Consider the following 21,299-nt stretch of genomic DNA (forward strand, 5'->3'; position numbering starts at 1 on the left):
GAAGGCCTCTCCATTTTCCTGTAAATACACTTTTACAGAGTCTAAAACAAAATAGATATGAAATTGTACATTTCTTCTTTATCTTTCCAAAAGATAAAGTGAGGAGAATGGATACAGATTAGCTTTTTCAGATGAATGAATACAGTAAAAAAAATGCCTCAACCTCGTTTAAGATCTTCAGCATTTTTGACAAAACATTTTTTTACACTGGTGATTGCTGACCCAGACATTAGCACCCTGATAGTTAGTAAAATCTCTTCTTTAATAAATTAATACCTGTGAACTTAATTTCTTATTGGAGCTTATTTTCTTAGTAGTAGTGAATTTAACTTCTAGAACTGTGAGAGTAAGCTTTAGGACTTGGAGATATGATGATATCTTGAACAATAATAACATGATAGAATTAGGAAGCTTTTTAAATTTTATGGATACCTACATCCCTTAATTCTTTTTTTTTTTTAAAGATTTTATTTATTTATTTGATAGAGATTGCATGTAGTCAGAGAAGCAGGCAGGGAGAGAGGACAAAGCAGGCTCCCCGCTGAGCAGAGAGCCCAATGGGGGGCTTGATCCCAGGATCCTGAGACCATGACCTGAGCCAAAGGCAAAGGCCTTAACCCCCTGAGCCACCCAAGCACCCCTACATCCCTTAATTCTAACTTTGGGGACAAAATGCTGACCTTATTGAAGATCTCTTATACATTTTACATCATGCTTCATTTTTGAAAAGGCTTAAACTCTTCCAGCTTTAGTTCAGTATAACATTGAGGATGTACTGAAATTGAGCTGTCTGTAGTTTTCATCAGGGCCTGTCTGAAGAAAAGTAGGCCTCATGTTAACTTCAAGAAACTAGTAAGTCTTGGGGCACTTGGGTGGCCCAGTGGGTTAAAGCCTCCGCCTTCTGCTCAGGTCAGGATCCCAGGGTTCTGCCCGGCATCGCATCAGGATCTCTGCTCAGTGGGGAGCCTGCTTCCTCCTCTCTCTGCCTGCCTCTCTGCCTACTTATGATCTCTGTCTGTCAAATAAATAAATAAAACCTTTAAAAAAAAAAAAAGAGTAGTGCCTACTTGTGATCTCTGTCTATCAAATAAATAAAACCTTTAAAAAAAACAAAACAAAACTAGTAAGTCTTAACAGTAGCCTCTGAAGGTGGCACCTTCTATCAGTACTTTCCTGACCTTTGACTTTGTCGTCTGTCGTTAACCAAGATACTGATATACTTGATTTGAACTCATTTCAAAAATTCTTTCCATGATATATAACTTTGAGGTAGAGGTCAGAAGGTAAGTAGTCAGAAAAATTTAAACACCAACCTTGGGATAAAAAGATTTAAGATATACTCACTTTCTTGATAGAGTCCCTGTCTTACTCAGCTAGAGTCTGAGTCTTTCTTCCAAGCAGAGTCAGTTTCTCAGTGTATTTTTTAAATAATAGAATTGAAATAAATATCCCTTCAATTTGATGTCAATAATCAGCAAGGATGTGTGGTTTTTTTTAATATTTATTTATTTGACACAGAGATCACAGTAGGCACTACTCTTTTTTTTTTTTTTAAGGTTTTATTTATTTATTTGACAGACAGAGATCATAAGTAGGCAGAGAGGCAGGCAGAGAGAGGAGGAAGCAGGCTCCCCATTGGGCACTGAGCAGAGAGCCCAATGCAGGGCTCGAATCCAGGACCCCGAGACCATGACCCAAGCCAAAGGCAGAGGCTTTAACCCACTGAGCCACCCAGGTGCCCCAAGAATATGTTTTTTAATAGCATTTTGAAGTCTACTTATTTCTGAAGGATAATATAGGAAGATTGGTGTAGCTACTGATGTCTTGATAGATCATTGGTTATAGATTTTCTCAGTCACATGTGAGTTTTCCTGGTCCCCTCTGTCAATGAGCTCTAGGGCTGACATCTCAGGAAAATATTCTAAAGATGAAATTGTACCTACTTAATAAGAATAGTGAACTAAGAAAAAAACAATACTTGGCTTCTGGTCTAAACAGTGTTATTTGCTAGCCACATGATCTGAAATACCTTTCTGGGTTTTCTATCTGTATTTTTTTTAATAGCCCATTTTAGGAGGCTTGTGATAAGATGTTAGTAAAATAAAAATTTATAAAGCACATTGTGACATTTCCTTTTATTTTATTAAGGGGGATGGTGCAAATGTAACATGGTTAATGCAACTTTAATTAGCTAATTAATATATAAATGACATGAAACTCTTAAACGGGAGATTGAGTGCTGCTCTTTTCTGAAAATCTGTTACTTTATTTACTGCTTAAAGATTCTGATTTGTTTGGGACAAAGTCTTCATTAATTTTTACTATTTTTTCCAGTTGTATATGTATCAGCTGTTCCGAAGTTTAGCCTATATCCATTCCTTTGGAATATGCCATCGGGATATTAAACCACAGAACCTCTTGTTGGATCCTGATACAGCTGTCTTAAAACTCTGTGACTTTGGAAGGTAAGCTAGCTTTCTTTTCTTCTCCCTTCTTTCACTCTTCCCCAGTCCCACCCTCCTACCCTGTATGCTCTTTTAAAACTATATGCCTTTGGGTACACCTGGGTGGCTCAGTGGTTAAGCATCTGCCTTTGGCTTGGGTCATGATCTCAGTACCCTGGGATTGAGTCTTGCATCAGGCTCCCTGCAGGGAGCCTGCTTTTCCCTCTCTCACTCCCTCTGCTTGTGTTCCTTCTCTCTCTCTCTCTCTCTCTCTCTCTCTCTCTCTCTGTCAAATTAATTAATTTTAAAAAAAGAAAACCAAAAAAAACCTGTATGCCTTTTACAGTATCAGTCCAAAAATACCATAGTCCTTATTCAAGGAGTATGCACTATTTACAGATTCTTATACGAGTAGTTTAATAAATTCTGTTAGAATTATAAATATGTATAGTCTTTTATCCAGCATTTTAATTTGTAGGAATTAGTCCCTTAGAAATACTTTAAAATAGTGTATATACAGGGATTTTTATCATAAGATTGTTTACCAATGTCAGTAGGAAAATGACCAGATAAATTATAGTATATACACATTTAATGTAATACATGCAACTGTAAAAAGGAATAATGTCTTAGAAAAATTAAAAAACAAGATCAGGACTATATATAAAGCTTGTTCCTTTTTATGTTTTAAAAACATGGTATAGCCACATGTATATAGGTATATGATTATTTCTGGAATGAGAGGTAATAAACCCATAACATTGATTGCCCCTAGGAAGGGAAACAGGGAGTATAGTGTGGTTGAGAAACTTGCTTTTTCATTGATGGTACCTTGTATTATTTGAATGTTTTATTATGTATTTATATGCCTTTCTTAATAACTAATTTTTTTGAAGGTTTTATTTATCTATTAGAAAGTGGGGGAGAGGCAAGCTGGGGAGTAAGAAGGGAAGGACAGAAGGAGAGACCCTCAAGCAGACTCTGCCCTGAGCAGGGAGCCCAACACAGGACTTGATCTCACAACCCCGAGATCATGACCTTAAGCCAAAACCAAGTGTTTGCTGCTGAACAGTTTTGTTTGTTTTTTTTTTTTAAAGTACTAGCATTCATTGCTGCATTCTTTTTCATTTCAGTGTTAACCTTAGTAGCAGTGTTTTCTTCCTTTTCCTCTATATTGAGTCTCTTATTCTCCTTTTCTGCAAATTCCAGTGCACTTTGTTTTCTTAAACTAATTCCTTGGTAATATTATATTGTGTCATAAAATGTCATCCTTTTAATCTTCATAGTATTCAGCAACTTGTGCTTCTTGTAATGTATCCTTTCAACATGAAACCAAGCTTATATCCTCGTGTAACTCACTCAGTTAAACTTCTCCCACCTAGATTAGCCTTTCTCCTCTCAGTCCCTAGTACATTGCCACATAACTTGGATTCTCTCCATTTTTTTTCATCCTCACAAATTCTTTTCATTTCAGCTCTTTATAGATATTGATCCACATCTCCTAATATCTCTATTTCCACCTCTTTATAATACTTCTGTGTCAGCCCACAGTTTAAATTTTAGGTTTAATATAAGAGATATTCTTCATAGGCTGTCTCTTGAGTGTGTCAGAAAAACAGGCACATCTGCTCCTTCGGAGTCAGTTCTTAGTCTCACAGCGGTGTGCTCCTTCAGACCATGCGCCTTTTACAGTTAACTGATTTCAGATACCTGTTGGAGGATTCAGCTCATTTTGCAGGCTATAACTCTTCCTTCAACTATAAGAAAAGCTGAAGGCTATTAAATCAAAACTTTTATCTGATACTTGAAACAAAGTGCACATAACTGCTGAAATCAGATGAGTTTTGCTGTTATGGGGTATCTTCCCCACGGAGAGTGACTGACCAGTATGAACTGTAAGAAGACTGAGACATCAAGTTTAGTAGTTTCTGTTCTCACCATAGTGTCAAAACACTGCTGCTATGGACCATTTTATTGGAACATAGGAATTACTTTGTTCTGATATATTTAGAACAAGGATCTCAACTCTGTGGTAATAGGTCAATAAATAACAAAGTTGTTCTTTTTTGTTTGTTTTTAACAGTTGGTTTAGGCAAGTAGAATTTTAGATACACTTTAGGTTCTTAGTGCCAGGTTGGTAGTGACTTGAATAAAACAGTATTACTCTCTTCTAGTGATTTTTTTTTTTTTTAAACTGGATGAAATAAGGCCTAGAAGTAGCTGAAGGTCTAGTTGTGCTTTCTCAGAACTAACTGTGGTCATTATATTGGTTGCTCTCATCCTTCAAAGGATGGGAAGGAACTTCAAGCCTCATCTGAAGAAAAAGAAGGTAGCTTCATCAAGTATCCAGGAAATCTATAGGATGCAGAGTTTCCAATATTACCTTTTTTTGTCTTATAGTGAATTTTCTGACAATATAATTGGAATCTCTCTTACTAATATAAAAAACCTTTTGTAAAGTAGAAAGTTTTTATCAGTTAAGCAGAAAAGGTATCTTAATTTACATGCAGCCAAAAAGCAAGGATTGATATTTGTTAATTTATGAAATCAGTGCTGTGTGTCAATACTTGGGGAGAATGTTAAAAAAATAAACTGCCTCCCTCTTCAAAACTTGTAGTGAAGGAAGAACAAGTTAAGGTAAGGATTATCATTGACCAGAAAGAAAAGAAAGTCCAAACTTCGAAACCTTTGTGACTACTTTCATTTGTCTCTACTCTGATTTCCTACACCTTTACCTCAAAAATTTCCCTTTCCCTGTTACTTACGTTCTTTCTGTTTTGATTTTGTTGTTTGTATGTATTGCCTGTGTTTATCTTTGCTGTCCTTCTATGCCAAAGTAGTTAACTTCTACAGGAGTTTATTTCAATGTATCTCTAAATTATCTTGAGAGACAGCTCCAAAGAAACTAATTAATGTTTAAAATACATGTCAAAGTATTTTGAATAAAAGTTGGATTAGAGAACATGTAACTAAATTTACAACAGCAGAGTTAGAATTCAGAGGCTGTGAATCATCTCTGACCTACAGGGGAGGACCTGTCTTATTTATTGAGTAATGAATATTTAGACAATTAATAAATTGACCAACATAGTGGAAAAAGAGGGTAGATTGGGTAAGCCTTGGAATATTTACTCTGGTGCTGAAGTCAGATTATAAGAGAGTGATCAATTTCTGTTTAAAAAACACTCATGTAAGAAGTATTCATTTTTGTGTTATAATCCATTACTGTGTTTTTTGGTGGGTGGAGGTACTTCTTACTTTTCTTGCCCTCCTTTATATTTTAGAGGTAGTATTCAAGGAACAGAAGATAACAAGAAATTCAGCATGTGTCCTTTTATGACTTTCTGTTTCTTTTTCCTTAGGTGACAGTTGACAAAGGCATTCTTTAAAAGCTACTTTTAAAAAAAATTACTGTTATTTAAAATTATAAGTTTCTTTTGTTAGGTAGTTACAGTTCATATTTTTCTTTTTTTGCTTGTATGATTTAATGGTGTGAATCTTAGATAAATGTTCAGGGCTGTGAATGAAAGTTTAGGTTCTTTTAAGGTTTACACTAAGTTTAAAGAATTTATGCCTTTTATTATTATTTTTTTTTTTTTCGATTAGTGCAAAGCAGCTGGTCCGAGGAGAACCCAATGTTTCGTATATCTGTTCTCGGTACTATAGGGCACCAGAGTTGATCTTTGGAGCCACTGATTATACCTCTAGTATAGGTAAGTACTGAATATGAATATAATGGCTTGTAATTATCAATTACAACTTGTTTTTAGTAATTTAGTATTACTAATCTATACTTTCACTTAAATATAAAAATAGGGATGACCTAAAGTCTGTTTCTCCTTAAAGACTGATGTGCAAAAATGTGTAGAGTATTTTAAATGTCAGCTCTCAGTATTTAAGTATATTTATTATTTTTTTATTAAGGTTTCTGGGATTTTTTGAGAGGATAATAAAGCTATTCCTTTATAATTGCATGGTTCCACTATGATTATGTTTGTTTTTAACTTTTAAAATTTCAAATAAATCCTAAATGTATCTTCTCTTTCTTAAAATTTTAATTTCCCTGAAATACTAACTTCTGAGCTTGATCACTATTTGGAGAAGTTGCATCCATAACATTGACGATAAAAATGATAGGATGGCCATATTGTTGTCATTCCTACTATACTATCCCAGTTGTTTATTAGCTGTTGAGTCAAGTCACAAAAAAACAATTCTTTTAAATTTGTTTGGCTAAACCCATTGATTCTGTAGAAGTCTTCACAAAAGATCTTTAGTGATTAGAACGAATTGAATAGGGATAATTTGCTGCAGTCTTCAATGACTTCCTCTTCTATCCCACTTTAGGATACTAATAAAAGTGAACATAGTCCTGTCAGCTGCACATGAATGGTAAAGCTAAGAGAGGAGGAGCAACCTTAGGCTGTACATGTGGCTGTCAGAAATATTTTATTGTTATATTCTGTTTCTGAAGAGAATTCCTTAGTCCAAAAACAGAACGAAAAGCATGCAAATACCAAACCAAACCAACCCAAAAGACCCATGGTTATAGAACTCAAAGAAAAACCAGAATGTGGACAGTTTTTGTCTTTTAATATAAGTGGAAATTTTCTGATATGAACACAGGCCTCTAAACAGAAACACATTACCATTTTTATTTTGCCTAAAGGACAAAAATGCCAAAGAGCAATTTGATTTGTGCCAACGGACCCGGAGTTTTACTTATCATTTCTTTTGCACCATTAGTGCAAATGTCAACACTGTGAAAAAGGTCGATAATATCTTGATATTCTTATTAGGACCTCTTTAAAGGTCCAGGGGGCCCAGAGCTCTGCAGACCATACTTTGAGACCTACTGCACTGGAAGATAGAGAGTATAATCATGTGTGTGTGTGTCCGTGAGTGTGTGTAATGCTGACAGTTTCACCATTGCTGTTATGTTAAGGGACAAATGAGAAAGAGCAAAAAGGGTATTTTTGGTTGGGGTAGAACTAGATTTGTGTTCTAGGTCTGTTACTACTTAGCTAAGCTATGACGTGGAGATTGCTAACAGTTCTACCTACCTTTCTGAGTTGCTGTGAAGATTAAATAAAATATTAGTGAAAGTACTAAAGAAATGGAAGATGGTATTTGTTTCATGCTATTTGTTAACTTGACTCTCTGCAAGAGTAAATTTCAGCCCTTTATCTTTGGAAATATCCTTGGACTTTACAGCTGCTCTTTATTTTATTCAAATATATGATACTGATCATTCACATACCAGATACTGGGATGAGTTGTGGTCACCTATTTAGGGTCACCCAAAATAAATGCAGTTCACTTCTTTTAAAAAAGTCATGACCACATCATGTGACACATTAATAAGGCATGTATAAAAAAAATTCACTACCCACTTAAGAGAGCATTACTTCTATAAATGTCCATGTTCCTTCGCAGTTCTATGGAATCATCTTGCAAAAGAACAGCATTTTAGTCCATTTTCTCTATTAGGAATCACTTCTCTGGATGTTATGAGTGCCTCCTTTCCAGTAGCCTCCTTTGTATGGCTAATACCAGAATCTGACTTTCTAGGCTTAGGACTCACTATACGCCACTGATTCAACTTTGGTCTTTTGAACCCTGATAAGCCTGGATTTGACCTTTATTTATTGTCCCATCTCACCATATCAGACCTCTTAAATTATTTGTTGACCCTATGCCATTCACCATTCTTCTCCTTTCTTACTGGTAGATGAGAAGGTCCACCAGAGATTTATGTTCATCTTCTAAAGCACTTGATTGTTGGTTCATACAAAACCCAGGAATCTCAGGCATCCAGAAACTGAAAATTAGCTTTTCCTTGCAGAAGGTCTTAATGGTGGGCTATAAATAGATTGACCATGTAATTTAACTTCTTATTTGGTAATACTTTTAAAGAGAAAGATGATGCTATTAGTGATTATCCAAGGACAATAAATCTAAACCAGGACTATCTTGGGTAAGCCAGGATTATATCCTTTAAATTATTTTTAATTAATTAAAATTATTTATAAATTATTAAAACTTATTTAGTATATGTGATGCCAAAGCGAGCACTATTAAAACTTATTTAAATTATTTTTTAAAAGTTTACTCTCAGGATTGAGGTTTCCATTTTTACTTAAAAGTGAATTATTTGGGTTTTTTTTCCCCTTAAAATGTTTTAATTTTACAACAAAATAATAAACTGGCAGGCTCATATCTCACATACCTATCCCAGTATGGACTTACTATCCCTCCTTAACATTATTTTTTTTCTTTCCTCATTTATATTTCCACTTTTTTTCCCCCTCTCCTTACTCTTTCTGCTTGGTTTCTGACTCTGCTTGTGTTCATGTATCTTGATACTCATTCTCACGTCTCTTATTTCCGTTGTGCTTTTCTTTTGCTATGTTGCAGCTCTTCTTCTTTTCCCTAACCTCCTGTCACCTTGTACCTTTTTTTTTTAACATGAAAAATTCACGTATTGAAAAACTAAGCACAGAAAACTTCTAGTTGGCTAAAATAAGCAATTCACTCTTAAAATAATTTTATTTTTTGTAGATGCTATATATAGTCAACTTCTTATCCACCTTACCACCTGATACGCCATAACAGCATGACAATTTACATATTGAAAATTAATGATTTCTCTCTAATCTTAACCTTGACCTCTTCAAGTATTTTCCCTTTGTCTTTTTTAAAGTTTTTATTTAAATTCCAGTTATTTAACGTACAGTGTAATATTAGTTTCAAGTGTACAATACAGTGATTCAGCACTTGTATATAAAACCCAGTGCTCATCACAAGTACAGTCCTTAAACCCCATCACCTATTTGACCATCCTTACCCACCTCACCTCTGATAACCATCAGTTTGTTCCTGATAGTTGAGAGTCTGCTTCTTTGTTTGCCTCTCTCTTTTTTCCCCTTTGCTCATTTGTTTTGTTTCTTGAATTCCACAAATGAGTGAAATCATATGGTACTTTTTTCTTTGACTTATTTTGCTTAGCATAATACTCTCTTGCTCCATCCTTGTCTTTCTTTGCAAATGGCAAGATTTTCATTCTTTTTTATGGCTAAGTAATATTCCTTCATGTGTGTGTGTGTGTGTGTGTGTGTGTGTGTGTGTGTGTGTGTGTGTATGCATATATATATGTGTACATGTGTATGTGTGACCATTCATCCATTAATGGTTCCATAATTTGGCTATTGTAGATAATGTTGCTATAAACATTGGGGTGTGTGTATCCCTTTGGATTAGTATTTTTGTATTCTTTAGGTAAATACCTAGAGTGCAGTTGCTGGATATTGGGGTAGTTCATTCTATTTTTAACTTTTTGAGGAAATTCCATACTTTTTCCAGAGTGGCTGTACCAGTTTGCATTGCTACCAGCAGTGGAAGAGGGTTCCTCTTTCTCCACATCCTCGCCTTCACCTGTTGTTTCTTGTGTTGTTGATTTTAGTCATTCTGACAGATGTGAGGTAATAGCTCGTTGTAGTTTTGATTTGTATTTCCCCAATGAACAGTGTTGTTGGGCATCTTTTCATGTGTCTTTTGGCCATTTTCCCACATTTTGGGAAAATGTCTATTCATGTCTTCTACCCATTTTTTAATTGGAATATTTATTTTTGCATGTGTGTTGTTTTATTAAGTTCTTTATATATTTTAGATACTGACCTTTTAACAGTTTTGCCATTTGCAAATATCTTCTCCCAATCTGCCAGCTTTCTTTTAATTTAATTGATTGTTTCCTTCTGTGTGCAGAAGCTTTTTATTTTGATCAATCCCAGTTGCTTATTTTTGCTTTTGTTTTCCTTGCCTCAGGAGACATATCTAGAAAGAAGTTGCTATGACCGATGTCAGAGAGGTTATTGCCTTTGTTTCTTTCTAGGATTTTTATGGTTTCAGGTGTCACATTTAAGTTTTTAATCCCTTTTGAATTTATTTTTGTGTTTGATGTAAGAAAGCAGTTTCATTCTTCTGCATGTTGCGCTCCAGTTTTCCCAACACCGTTTGTTGAAGAGACTGTCTTTCCCATTGGATATTCTTTCCAGCTTTGTTGAGGATTAATTGTTGTGGGTTCATTTCTGGGTTTTCTGTTCTGTTGATCTGTGTGCCTATTTTTGTAGCAGTACCATATTGTTTTGATCACTACAGCTTTGTGTGATATAACTTGAAGTCCCAAATTGTGATGCCTCCAGCTTCTCTTTTCTTTTTCAAGTTTGCTTTGGCTATTTGGGGTCTTTTGTGGTCCCTACAAGTTTTAGGATTGTTTGTTCTAAGTCTGTGAAAATTGCTGGTGGTGTTTTCACAGAGATTGCATTAAATGTTGATTTGGGTTGTATAGACATTTCAACAATATTTGTTCTTCTGATCCATGAGCATGGAATATCTTTCCTTTTCTTTGTGTCATCTTCAGTTTCTTTCCTCAGTGTTTTATAGTTTTCAGAGTACAGATCTTTTACATCTTTAGTTAAGTTTATTCTTTTGGTTTTTTGGAGCAGTTGTAAATGGGACTGTTTCCTTAATTTCTCTTTCTGCTGCTTCATTATTGGTGCATAAAAATGCAACAGATTGTGGTACATTGATTTTTTTTATCCTGTGAGTTTACTGAATTCCTTCATCAGTTCTAGCACTTTCTAGTGGAATCTTTTGGGTTTTCTATATAGAGTATCATGTCACCTGCAAATCAAGAAAGTTTATTCTTACTTGCCAAAATGGATGCCTTTTATTTCTTTTTGTGGTCTGATTGCTGTGACTAGGACTTCTAGTGCTATGTTAATTAAATACCAGTGGTGAGAGTGGATATCCCTGTCTTGTTCTTCACCATAGGGGAAAAGCTCCCAGTTTTTCCCCATTGAGGATGATATTAGCTGTGAGTTTTTCATATATGGCCTTTATTGTGTCAAGGTATGATAAGTAGATAATCATACCCCATGTTTTGGTGCTATAATTCCATCTTGGTTGTTGAAGATTTGAACACCTGATATTGATAATTAAGTGGACTTGACCCTTTGTTGGAATTTGCTTATTGACATTTTTCCTCTTTGGTAAGTTTAACACTACAGGGATAATTTGATGACTTTCTCCCTTGATTTTGGATTGTACAGTTTTTTGCTTGTGACATTTACTCTGTGATCAAAGTAAAATTAGGAAATGTATACAAATAGTTTTCAGTGCAACTTAAGCTACAAGCATTACTAACTCTTAGTAATGGTAACTCTTGTTTTCTTTACAGACGTATGGTCTGCAGGCTGTGTGTTGGCTGAGCTGTTATTAGGACAACCAATATTTCCAGGGGACAGTGGTGTGGATCAATTGGTGGAAATAATCAAGGTGAGAAGTTTGAATCAGAATATTTGAATTGCAGGGAGTTTTGTTGTTATTCTGAGAATCCATATCATCCACACCAATGAAAACTTAAAAAATGGAGAAAGTGATCCAATATCCCATAAAAAGGTCAGCTAAGAGGAATTGTAAGAACACAGCCTCTTGGTTTCTAATTGAGTTACTCTTCTGTTATATGATCATATAAAAGGTATCTTAGATATCTAATGCGAAAAAAATTGGATATATCTGTTATTTAAATTACTTAAAAGCCATAAGATCACTAAAATATATAAAAACCAAATAAAAGCACAAGCTCTGTGTATTTTTACTCACTGTGTCCTCTCTGCTCCTAATATTCTGCTGAGCACATGGTGCTTATATTTTTCAATATATAAGTATTTGTAAAATGAAAGAATGACTGTCTACTTGTATAAGCAGACCACTGATAGAAGCAGAATTTTGACTTAGGAGTTTAACATAAGTTAATTTATTAGATCTTACAAGCACTTTTATTAACAACACCAGACTTAAAATATTATTACCTTGGAATTAATAGTCTCTTAACAGTAAGGCTGAGGTTTTAATTGATTTTTTAAATGTAATTTTTAAAAGTTCCTTAATATTTGGGGTGCCTGGGTGGCTCAGTGGGTTAAGCCTCTGCCTGCGACTCAGGTCATGATCTCGGGGTACTGGGATCGAGCCCCACGTCAGGCTCTCTGCTCAGCAGGGAATCTGCTTCCCCCTTTCTCTCTGCCTGCCTCTCTGCCTACTTGTGATCTCTATCAAATAAATAAAATAAAAATCTTTGAAAAAATAAAAATAAAAATAAATAAAAGTTCTTAATATTTGAGACCTTAAAGTTCCCACCCTCTTAAAAAAAAAAAATCTAGTGTCTGTATATTTATACCACTATATTGCTTCATTCTAAGGTTACAATTTGTCCAAAGCAACACCTGCTGTCTTTTGGGTTTAGTCTTGATTTGCTGAATATTTCTTAGAAATGTAAAATTCAAAATCTCCTTAGGAGGTCATGTAGTCTAATTCTCCAATCAGTGAAAGAACCATCTTAGTTATATTCCTGACAGATGGATTTCCAGTGTTGCCTTGAATACTTCCAACATCAAAATACTACTTTGGGATTCAGTCTGCTCTGTGTCTAAACACCTTGAATTTAGTTTTTCTTTGCTGAGCCATAACTCCTCAGTAGCTTTTATCAGTTGTACACAGGACTATGATTACATTACTTAAAACTACTTGTACTTCATTCTATAAAAAAATATGTCACTTTTGGTAAGGTGATTTTGCTAAATATTAATGTGTGCAAGTATGGTTAAAAAGATCAGCAAGTGATCACTATCTTCCTTACTATCTTCCTTACTATCCATATGACTTTTTTAGGATTTGCACCTGAGACCTCTGTGGTATTTGCAGTCTTTTTGGGGTAACCATCTTTTAGTTTCAAATTAAACTTTAACCTTTGTTCATCAGATTTACTTTCTGATTCCCACACCACACTCAGACCTACCTAATAAGTTCAGATAGTTTGGTCATTTGATTTCCTAAAAGCCCATTCCACATTCAAATTAACACTCTAATACAGGGGTTGGCAGACTTTTTCTTTAGAGAGCTAGATAAAATATTTTAGGGTTTAGGAGCTAAAGCACAAATCAAGGAAGGATGTCCTAGAGATACACAACAAGAGAAAACAAATTTCATTGTGGAAATTTATAATAATTGTGTACAAATTTTTTGTAATATAAACCTACTAATTAGAAGTTTGGAGTTCCTTGGAGGGGGGCTGTAACATTTCTTTTAATTGAGATTCAAAGTTAGTATTCTCTATCATCAAATTGATTGCAAATTATTATCTGTAAAATCAGTCCTTAGTTCATAGGCCCAACAAAAACATGAGATTGGACTGTAGTTTAACCCATACTATGGTGCAACCATTCAGCATTTCTTTTACCCCAGGCTTTCACTTGATGTACTTGAGCTCACCATACTATAATTCTGTCGGCAAATTGCTATTCTATTTGTCATTTATGTTCAGCTTATTAGAACTATGTTGCTTTTCTATGGATTATAGTTTAGAACTTTGTGATGATTTATTGTTTGTCATTAATTTCAGTTCATACTTGATACAAGTGAAATTACTATCTCATGCTTGCCATCATATCTTATAAACCTTTATATCTAGAGCTTTTTGCACCACCTCTATTATAGTCCTTTTAATTCAGTTTTCTCCTTAGTTTGTATTTATTTAATAGTAGAAACTATCAGTTTGTTATTAATGATTTAACACTTCATTTTTATTTAGGGCTTATTTGTTTTAAGTTGTCCATGATCAATTTGTAGTAGTAGGCCAACTCTAAAATGAAACACTCTTTTTTTTTTTTCATTTTATTTTATTTTTTTTTTATTTTTTTATTTTTTTATTTTTTTTTCCCCTTTTTATTAATTTTTTCAGCGTAACAGTATTCATTCTTTTTGCACAACACCCAGTGCTCCATGCAAAACGTGCCCTCCCCATCACCCACCACCTGTTCCCCCAACCTCCCACCCCTGTCCCTTCAAAACCCTCTGGTTGTTTTTCAGAGTCCATAGTCTCTTATGGTTCGCCTCCCCTCCCCAATGTCCATAGCCCGCTCCCCCTCTCGCAATCCCACCTCCCCCCAGCAACCCCCAGTTTGTTTTGTGAGATTAAGAGTCATTTATGGTTTGTCTCCCTCCCAATCCCATCTTGTTTCATTTATTCTTCTCCTATCCCCCTACCCCCCCATGTTGCTTCTCCATGTCCTCATATCAGGGAGATCATATGATAGTTGTCTTTCTCCGATTGACTTATTTCACTAAGCATGATACGCTCTAGTTCCATCCACGTCGTCGCAAATGGCAAGATTTCATTTCTTTTGATGGCTGCATAGTATTCCATTGTGTATATATACCACATCTTCTTGATCCATTCATCTGTTGATGGACATCTAGGTTCTTTCTATAGTCTGGCTATTGTAGACATTGCTGCTATAAACATTCGGGTACACGTGCCCCTTCGGATCACTATGTTTGTATCTTTAGGGTAAATACCCAGTAGTGCAATTGCTGGGTCATAGGGTAGTTCTATTTTCAACATTTTGAGGAACCTCCATGCTGTTTTCCAGAGTGGTTGCACCAGCTTGCATTCCCACCAACAGTGGAGGAGGGTTCCCCTTTCTCCACATCCTCTCCAGCATCTGTCATTTCCTGACTTGTTAATTTTAGCCATTCTGACTGGATGAAACACTCTTTTCATTAATGTGTTATCTTGTCCTCTTGCATTTATATGTGAGGAACATAGTCACAACCCTGCTGTAGTTCTAAGATGACTATCTATACTTGTTTTAAAGGTGACATAAAATAAGGGAGTTAGGATCCCAGAGCACTTTGGAATACCCAGCTTCTTGATCTGTTTTAGAGTTTTTAAGCATAACTCCCCAGAATAAATGAAATCCCAGTATTAGTTTCCCACCCATTTGGTGACTTGAAGTTTATACCTTACATTGAGATGAATAGACATTGTGTTGTGTGTGTAAATAGCATGACTCTAAATCCTATTGCACATAGGTTAAATAAACATTGTACAGGTTTTGTGTGTGTGTGTGTTTAATATAGCTCTAAAATCTTGTTGATTCTCTGTTTCTGTTCCCTAAATATTTAATATCTCCGATGTTTCACTGAAATAAAAATTCATAACTAATTCTAATGTAGTAACTATTCTAGTTTTCCTGATCTAAGTCGTAAATTAGAAAAGAAGTTGTATAGGTTAGCTTTCATAGTTCAGTGTTACAAAACACATCTTACATTTTATACAGGTATGGTCATTATTCCTAATCAGGAGTTCAAGAATAGATTTGAATTTTACATGAAATGTGGTCTTGTAAGTGCCCAAATCAGTTCTCAGTTTTTTTGAGGTAATACTAATTAGGGAATCCATAAAAACCTCCTCTTTTCTGCTACTTTCTCTTTAAAATTTCATGGGGATTCCTTTGTAGTATCTGGAGGTAGCTGAACCCCCCTGTAAAATACTCTTCTCTCTGAATCTGAGTTTATGCAAAAAAATGAATAGTCATCCAGCAGATTTCAAGTGTTTTATGTGTGGTAGACTTGCCTCACTACTTTATAAACTTTCTGAGCAGGGACTTTCTTTATAATTGTGTGTCATTATCCAAGGGCACCAGAATAATTTCCAATAAAGATTTAAATTGAATTAAGCTGCAAGACAGTCATTGTTCATTCATGAATTTTGATTACCTAGGAATTAATAAGAAAAGTTGTGATTGTTGTATATGTTGTTCATTAAATTTTATTGGCTCAGATCTCCATGCCAATAATTTGTAGCATGAGTAATACAGTTTTATAAACTGAGCTTAACTTTGTCTCATTCTAACCAACCTTTTTAATCTCCTCTCTCCCTACCCTCTAATAAGAAGACTTCTGCAAAATATTTAGGACAAATCCAATTATGTTATGGTCAAATAAGTTAAAAGTATAAAGCAGAATGTAATTGAAAGTCTTGAAAAAAATCATTTCTAAGCATGAAGTACACTTAATTTTCTGAGGTTGATTTCATACGTAGGATTGTTAGATCAGGATTTCATTATGCCAGGGACTTCTAAATAAGATTTATTTTTCTTAAATTCTTCCTTAAAATACTAGTTAAAATAACCTCAAGAAATATCTGATGTGATTTCAGATATCTGATGAAAAATACAGTATTTGGGGAGACCCTGTACCAGGAGTTTCACAAACATTGGTTCAGTGACATAGCATTGTCCCACGGCACCTCTGCTATCAGTCATAGCAACACAGATATTTAGAAAAGAGTCTTCTGAAAACTTGGAGGAGGTACCCTTTTTTTAATGACAATAACTTTTTTTAAAATAGAATTATGCTGTATTTTCTATGCTCAGTTCAGAAGACTGAGAAAACACAGGCATACAAATACAAAGAAAAGAACAAAAACAGTCACTATTTTGGAACATCATGAAAAATAACTTACATAAATATTTTGATATCCTTTTCTGTGCATATATATGTTTAAACAAAAATTACATGAATAATCCTTTCTCACAAGAAGCATATTTTGACTAAGTGATCTTTGAAAATGACTAGATTCTGGTATATGATTATATTCTGAAGTACATAATTGATATTGAGAAGAATAGCATTATGAAGGTAAAGTGATTTATTATTGCCTTGGAAAGAAATTACATGATATATTTGACTTCTCAAAGATTTGATCATTAACTTATATAAATGACATGTACCCCGTATTCCCCCCAAAAAGTTGAAGCATTCTATGAAGCTCTCTGGACCTGGGAATGCTATAAATTTTACTAGCAGTTTATTTCCCCCCTCCAAATTCTAAAATATAAATTTCAAGTAAGGAAAGGGAAACTCAGTACAAAGTTTAATTTCTGGATTAAGGTATCACAAAACCAAAAGTTTGAAAGAAACCAGTTTTGTTTTTTTTTTTGTAGAATTTCAAATTTTAAATTAATTAGTGTTTGTAGAGATATGCCTTTATTTACTATAAACATCTACTTAGGCTTAGTAATAATTTGATCATTGCTTTCTAATGGAAGGGTTTTAGGGCAGAATTAGTCAGAGTCACATCTCTTGATGATAGAATTTCAGTAGTTTCCAAAAGTTTTAGATTTGGATATATCTCTTTTAGAAAAACATAACATTAAACATACAGATACATAAATTATTTGTAGTAATAAAATTGTCATAAGGCAATTAAAGTTACTTAATCTTAAAAAACAACTTTTACTAAATTGTTGTTTAATTTCTCTTAGCAATAATTATTCAATTTAGATATCTGCCTCGGTAGCTCTTATATAGGTAAGAGCTAATAAAATCTTATCTTTAGTAGAAGCTGTATTTAAGAATTTGAAAGTAGGAAACAGTAAGAATCCAAATAATCTTTTGATTTTGTTATTACAGCTAAGTAGGTGGGATTATGATGCCTATCAGCAGAGAGAGAGTTAGAAGAAAAAAGATTTAGCAGTGGAGAGTGGAATTTAGGGGAGAGGCAAAGGAGAGGATTTTCACTTTTTATTGTTCTGTGATGTTGATTTTTTTCAAACAGTCTTATCTTTTAGTGGTCACAGAGACTATGAAAACGAAAATATTTTCAGTTGTTTTGTGCTGGAATCTTTTATTAGCATATTAGCAAATAAAAACATATTAAGAGCCATATTTTATTATAAATGTTTGCCTAAATAATTGTTTTCCCAGTCTTCCAGTTTGATTGGTCACTGTATATAGTATAATTTAGACAAAGAGATCAATGATTACTTTGCTTCTCAAAAGTCTGCATTTTCAGGTATTGGGAAACTACTGGTAATCACAAAAGCTGCCACTCATTGAGACTTTACTTTGCATCAGGCATCGAGCTAAGCACTGGACATACAATACAACATTTGACCCTTAAATTAATCCTAGGAAAATGATGGTGATTACCATCATATCCGGGAGAGATTGGATGATTCACCCAATTTACCAGTTTACTAAATTTTATAGCTCTAGGAGAAAAATATGATCCTTATGTCAATTTGATATCCAGAACTGATTGAACCATATTTATATATTTATATTTATATATAAATAGAATTATATATTATATATTTATATATTATCAATAAACTTTTATTATATATAATTATTAATATTATATATTATATTTATTATGTATAAAATGTGATCACAAACTAAAGGGAAAAGGCCCTAAATCTTACTATAATGAATATACCAGATCAGTTCAAGATGTCATTGGATTAGATCTAATTGTGCTTCATCTAAAGTAATCAAAGTTATAATGGTGGATTTCTTTGCTTTCAAGACAGCTTAACCTTAACTTTCATTATATTTGTTTAGCAAATGTTTTAGATTTTCAGTTATCCTATCCCCCTATTACAGCTTGTTCAGCACCTGTATGCATCATTCTCCTTTCCTGGCTTAACATTTCACTGTCTTCATTGAGACTTTACTTTGCATTAGGCATTGAGCTAAGCACTGGACATACAATACCACATTTAACCCTTAAATTAATCCTAGGAAAATGATGGTGATTACCACTACCACCATATCCGGGAGAGATTGGGTGATTCACCCAATTTACCAATTTACTAAATTTTATAGCTCTGGGAGAAAAATATGATCCTTATGTCAATTTGATATCCAGAACTGATTGAACCATATTTATATATGGTTCATATATATATAATATATATTTATATATTATATATTTATATATTATCTATAAACTTTTATTATATGTAATCATTAATATTATATATTATATTTATTATATATAAAATGTGATCACAAACTAAAGGGAAAAGGCCCTAAATCTTACTATAATGAATATACCAGATCAGTTCAAGATGTCATTGGATTAGATCTAATTGTGCTTCATCTAAAGTAATCAAAGTTATAATGGTGGATTTCTTTGCTTTCAAGACAGCTTAACCTTAACTTTCATTATATTTGTTTAGCAAATGTTTTAGATTTTCAGTTATCCTATCCCCCTATTACAGCTTGTTCAGCACCTGTATGCATCATTCTCCTTTCCTGGCTTAACATTTCACTGTCTTCATTGAGACTTTACTTTGCATTAGGCATTGAGCTAAGCACTGGACATACAATACCACATTTAACCCTTAAATTAATCCTAGGAAAATGATGGTGATTACCACTACCACCATATCCGGGAGAGATTGGGTGATTCACCCAATTTACCAATTTACTAAATTTTATAGCTCTGGGAGAAAAATATGATCCTTATGTCAATTTGATATCCAGAACTGATTGAACCATATTTATATATGGTTCATATATATATAATATATATTTATATATTATATATTTATATATTATCTATAAACTTTTATTATATGTAATCATTAATATTATATATTATATTTATTATATATAAAATGTGATCACAAACTAAAGGGAAAAGGCCCTAAATCTTACTATAATGAATATACCAGATCAGTTCAAGATATCATTGGATTAGATCTAATTGTGCTTCATCTAAAGTAATCAAAGTTATAATGGTGGATTTCTTTGCGTTCAAGTACAGCCCAACCTTAACTTTCATTATATTTGTTTAGCAAATGTTTTAGATTTTCAGTTATCCTATCCCCCTATTACGGCTTGTTCATCACCTGTATGCGTCATTCTCCTTTCCTGGCTTAATATTTTCACTGTCAAATAGTCTCTCAGACAGAGCTTTAAGATATTAATTAAGCCAGACTTTAGTAAGTATAAAAAATACTTATTTTCCCAAGATTTTTGATGGATTCATGATGTATCTTTAACATGCTTATGGAGTTTAATCATATATTACCTGGTGACATTCCTTTTATTCTGGAGCTCTTGTGTTGGTAACAGACCACAGGAACAATATATTAAACTTAATTCTGTCTCTTTTTTCCACTTTCCAGAACGTGTAAGTATACCTCATTATACATTATGGTATACACTTTTACTTGTAATATATATATTGTTTGTAATTATAAATAAAATATTTGATTGCTTAATTCATTCTCTTATTATTTAAATTTTTCCATGTTTATTACTGACTGAAACAGCAGTTTTTAATAATTTTTGGATCCTGGAGGAGCACTTTGAAAATCTGTTTATAGCAATGGACTCTCCTCCAGAAAAATACATACATAACAGAATTTTACATACAGTTTCAGGTGATTCTTGGGCTTTCTGAAGCTCATCCATGAACCCTAAGTTAAATATCCCTATACTAGTACAAGGTAGTATGGTTATACTTTTTGGTAACTGTATAGTGAATATTACTTCAGCATTTTTTAAAGTAAGTGAGTAAAGGAGCCATTAGATAATTATTTTAATGTAATTGCTCATCTGCATTTTTACAGCAAATTTAGTGTTTTCCATAGACCAAAAGAAATTTCAGTTTTAACTTACTACTGTGAAATTTTACTGGCTCTACAATAACTTACTCATACTTGGTTAAGTCTCTGTATACTGTAGATGTGGAAAATGGTTTCCTGGCAATATGACCCAGTTCATCTTTTGACTTGAGAATGGCATCCATTTGAAATCTTTACTTTCCACAAAATAACAAGTGTGAGATAATTTAATAAGTTGCCAGTATATGTTTTATCTAAAGAAATTTTACACACAAATGAAGTTTCATGACATTGTCACCTCAAAAGTAATTTACTGATAGTCAGATTTTGGGATCTAGGGCAAAAAAACCATTCATAGGATTACTCATATTGGGATATATGTACCCTTTACTTATCAACTACACATTCTTTTGCACAGTTGTGCAAAAAGTTGAATTCTTTTGTATATTTGCTTACTCTCAAGGCCCTAGTTTAATATATTATTTTTCTTTGACATAAAGTATGTAAAGGGGCAGTTGAGAAATGGGTCAGAGTCAGAAATCTGTCAAGTTAACAGCATTCATAATCCAGACCCTAATTTCAAGACCGGTGT

At 33.7% G+C, this 21,299-nt stretch overlaps 1 protein-coding gene across 2 annotated transcripts in view; it reads left to right on the forward strand.

Annotated features, from left to right (window-relative positions):
• The window catches only part of GSK3B (glycogen synthase kinase 3 beta), a 209,890-nt gene that overhangs the window by 133,214 nt on the left and 55,377 nt on the right, over positions 1-21,299 (forward strand). For both annotated transcript variants that reach the window (XM_046003800.1, XM_046003801.1), the window contains exons 5-7: positions 2,335-2,465; positions 6,051-6,157; positions 11,683-11,780. In XM_046003800.1, coding sequence (XP_045859756.1) covers positions 2,335-2,465; positions 6,051-6,157; positions 11,683-11,780 — 336 coding nt within the window. The remainder of the gene's footprint in view (positions 1-2,334; positions 2,466-6,050; positions 6,158-11,682; positions 11,781-21,299) is intronic.

This window comes from Meles meles, chromosome 4, assembly GCF_922984935.1.
Source record: "Meles meles chromosome 4, mMelMel3.1 paternal haplotype, whole genome shotgun sequence".
Classification (NCBI taxonomy): Eukaryota; Metazoa; Chordata; class Mammalia; order Carnivora; family Mustelidae; genus Meles; species Meles meles.